Source organism: Lottia gigantea, assembly GCF_000327385.1.
Source record: "Lottia gigantea unplaced genomic scaffold LOTGIsca_22, whole genome shotgun sequence".
Classification (NCBI taxonomy): Eukaryota; Metazoa; Mollusca; class Gastropoda; family Lottiidae; genus Lottia; species Lottia gigantea.
The window spans coordinates 258905-262845 of NW_008708555.1; the positions used below are offsets into that span (position 1 = coordinate 258905).

General features: G+C 38.3%; 1 protein-coding gene across 1 annotated transcript; it reads right to left on the reverse strand.

The window, feature by feature from the left end:
• Nucleotides 1-360: 360 nt before the first annotated feature.
• LOTGIDRAFT_115882 (hypothetical protein) lies at nucleotides 361-3684 on the reverse strand (the record flags this gene model as incomplete). The annotated part of the gene is made up of 7 exons (XM_009054517.1): nucleotides 361-540; nucleotides 955-1068; nucleotides 1402-1599; nucleotides 1966-2092; nucleotides 2410-2534; nucleotides 2932-3188; nucleotides 3522-3684. Coding segments are annotated over 7 exons (1164 nt in total), but the record flags the coding sequence as incomplete, so codon positions are not given.
• Between the last annotated feature and the right edge of the window lie 257 nt (nucleotides 3685-3941).

The following is a 3941-nucleotide window of genomic DNA, read 5'->3' on the forward strand; positions in this document are numbered from 1 at the left end:
TTGAAGGTGGCAGATGACACGTCTTTGCCCTTGACCTTGTCTTCATGTTTGTAAGGTTTCGTCTTCTGTGGTTTTCTAGTTGGTTTCTTTCTCAGAATTCGTGGTCTCTGTCGTTGTTTTGGTCGCCTCTGGAAGAATGAATTAATCTCATCTTTATTACATAAATGGTGGGGCAACAAGAAATATATCTATTTAGCAGTAGCTAGAAAAAATAGTAGATAAAGAACAGCAGAGTAAATGCGCCTTTTCAAATGGTTTAAAGACAGTGAGTTGTGTCCCATAATTAACCTGCCTAGTGGTTTTCAGGCGATCAGCAAATTTACCGGAACTGATATGAACACCTCAATATTGGTGCTTATTTCAACTTACCGTCTCAGGGTTTGGAGGAGCCACAAATTCGGGGAATTCCATGTCGCCTTCTAAAGTGGACCTGATTTTTCTGCTTAATGGATACACGTCACCTTCCATGGCACCGAAATCATCTAAATCGACAGCCCACATCATAGCACCTGCTAGTTTATTAGTCTTGATGTACTCGGCCTGGAGAAGAATATGAAACGTTTGGGTAAAAGTTGATGTTCTTAGTCTTAGCTATTTAGTCTAATAAGATCAAATATTGAAATCCGAACAAATGGTAGTGGAATATCTCGGTAACTTCTGCAAGTTGATACGGTGTCGACTACCACACCCTATCATCTGTTCTAAACTTGCTGTCCAGTTGAAGATTTTTATATGACTGGCGTTTCACGCTAGTGAGATGAGTTATACCGATTCTTCAGAAACATATTAGGATAATATGCTACCAAGTCTGTTAACTTTGAGTGCCTTTTAGAGAGTTAAATTATTAGTTCATTAATTTTAAGATGCATTTGAGTTAACGGCTGATTTGGAATACGGACCATGACAATAATTTGCAATTTCATACTTAGTAATTTCAAGCACTTTTTGCCTCACCTTTAACCCTACACTTCGCTCATCATCATAACCAATCCATTGTTTCTCCTGGACATTAAAGGCAACTGGAACTTGTTGATCATCCAGCCATTTTCTTGTATATCCAGATTTCAACTTGCCCATTATCTGAGAAAAGATAAAAATTTGTATACTCGATAATAAATCCCAATAATGAGGAATTCGTCATCTACAGTTTGCTACAAGATAACTCATTTGGGATATTTCGATTGAAACTGGAAAGCCCTTCTTATCCTTATTTCCATTTCTCTGTTGAACCCTAAAAACCACCGTAAATTGGTATAATACTGAAAGCCACCCTTCCCTATCATCATTCCTGACCCCTAATGACCATTTGAAAACTGTCACATGGTGCCGTAACTCGCAATATGACATCACTCCTATATTACAGGACACCCCTCGCCTAACAAATTGTTGACCTCTGAACACATGATACCATACCTCATAATACGCCATGAAGCCCTTCTCTCTGGTATAAGGACCAGGTTTGCCAACTCCACAATTCTTATCGCCGATGTTGATCTTATCAGCACCACAGATTGTGAAGGATCGACCATACAGAGGTATTCCCATGACGAGTTTAGATGGATCAGCTCCTAGATCTAACCATAGTTGTACCACACCATCCTGTAGATAAATCATTGTTGATTCAAACAGTAAAATATATAAAAAAAAAAAAAAAACAACCGCAAAGGCAATAGCCCGTTCTTTCAACTCTTTTGCAGCTCAGATTTTTGCAATGCATCGCGATTTGGACATTTAGACGAACATCTAAAGGTTTTACGATGAAATTGGTAGCGAGTTTGATTGTCGTAGACGCTGGGCGATAAATTGCCGTTGGTTTGAATTCTGGTCTAACCTGATGCCGCGGTCTATCAACTATTCTATTTCGTACTTTGAAAAATATTTTGTTATCTTCCAAATGTTTAATTTACCACTATCAATAATAGTGACCGTTTAAATGCTCGTCCTGAATAAAACAACAAGACTTACCACACTATCCGAAGGATGTTCTTTCTCGTCCAGATCCTGTGGAGGATACAGACCAGCGTTAGTACCCAGAGTTTTACTCCAGCCACCAAATAAATCATAGCTCATCAGGTTGATAAAGTCAAGATGTCTGCAATAGAAACATATTGGAAATTGATTATAAGGGGAACTCTTTTCGAAGTAACTACGCAGTAGCAACAGAACATTTAAAGAAGCAAGTGTATACCGAAGACACACTTTTGTGACAATACGCATACCGATTCAACGGTACCAGAAATTGGAAAACGAACTATCTAGACAACAACCATACCACACTTCTCTATGGAGGTCATATTGGAAAATGGTAGTCTGACCTACTTCCAGATCTTGAACATAAAACGAATTACTGTGTCGATTTGTCAAGCAAACATATTCGTTTAAAGAGTATCAATGGAATACGAAACTTACTTTGAAATCTGTGGTACTTCATAAGCTGATAGGACAATTTTCTTCCCGCCTCCGACAGCAGCCGTCAATAGTAGCTTCTCTTTTCCAGTCATTTCTGATTCATGTTTAAACGCAGATTCCAATTCCTGAAACAACAGATCATATATTTGTAGAAGTTGCGCATATATATAGTGCTTCTGCAATTCAGCAATAGCAGGAAATCTGTGACACTATGGTTGAATGCTGGTTAATGAACCCATTTCAGTCTGGGTAATCATTCATTCCAACCGAACTATTTGTTGTTTTTACATGTAAAATGGATATCATACCTAACATCATGGTTGGCAATCGAGTCTCTTGTCCTGTTGTATAATTCCGTATGAACGAAAATGCCTAGTTATTAGAGGGTGGCAGAGGCCTGAGAAGTTAATTTGGTGTCACCAACTTCCGGAGCTGTTCTTAGACAAACAACTACGGCAATACGAGCTGATAGCCCATGTTTACGACCTGGCGTTAAGAGGTAGATGAGTGCATGTTCCTTACCTGACATAAAACTGAGAATTTGTGTTTATCTGATTTCGGGCTTCCACGATTTGCTGGGTATTCCCAATCCAGATCCAAACCATCAAAATTATGAGTCCTCAGATATTGAACAGCATGATCAATGAAAGATTGTCTGCCATCGTCGGTAGTGACCATCTCGGTGAAAGGTTTCGATCCATGAGTCCAGCCTCCGACCGCTAACAATGTCCGTAATTTGGGATTCTTCTTCTTCAAAGCGTTGAATTGTCGGTACATATCTGAAAATAGTTGTAGAAGACTATTCAGTTGACCGAGCTGTAAATGATTATTGGTCATCAGAAGGTTAACCTGAGAGGGATAGATTAGGTCAACTGGTAAACAGGTTTCTGAGGATGTTTTTCGATGATGCCAATAGTACATATGACTTAATATTGCACGCTAATTCTCTTCTTCCGTCTCGGGATAAAAAACGTTGATTGAACATGGATTTATTGGAAACCATATTACAACTTTTCCGGTTTTTAGAAATGCAATTTTCGCTTACGAATCTGTTAACAAGTACAGTTTTATCAAAATATCCCTTTTTTAAAAAACAAATTTGAGAAACTTACGTGGATATTGGATATCATTCCATTCATAAGGTGCGAGATGGCCATTATAGTCTATTTTACTAAAGGAGAAGATAAGATGGGTACACAGGAACGGGTCGATGTTGAAGGGTAGAAATCGTCCTGGTTGTTTTCGGTACTGGGACCAATTCGTGTAGTAACATACTCGTAAATATTTAGAATCTGAAATAGAAGTTGGATGGTTTATAATACTATTATTTTTAGTACAGTGTTGACCAAGTCTGGATTTTGTACACGTCTTTCGTCAACCTATAGCATTAAGCGATTAAGCTTTTTTAATCCTTTATTGAATTGGAGCTTCGCTTTTCTTTAACAAATGATACCACAACGTAGCCGACCTTTGATCTACTGTTCTTTCTGCCTAAAATGTCAATCACGACAATGAATACTCACACCATACAA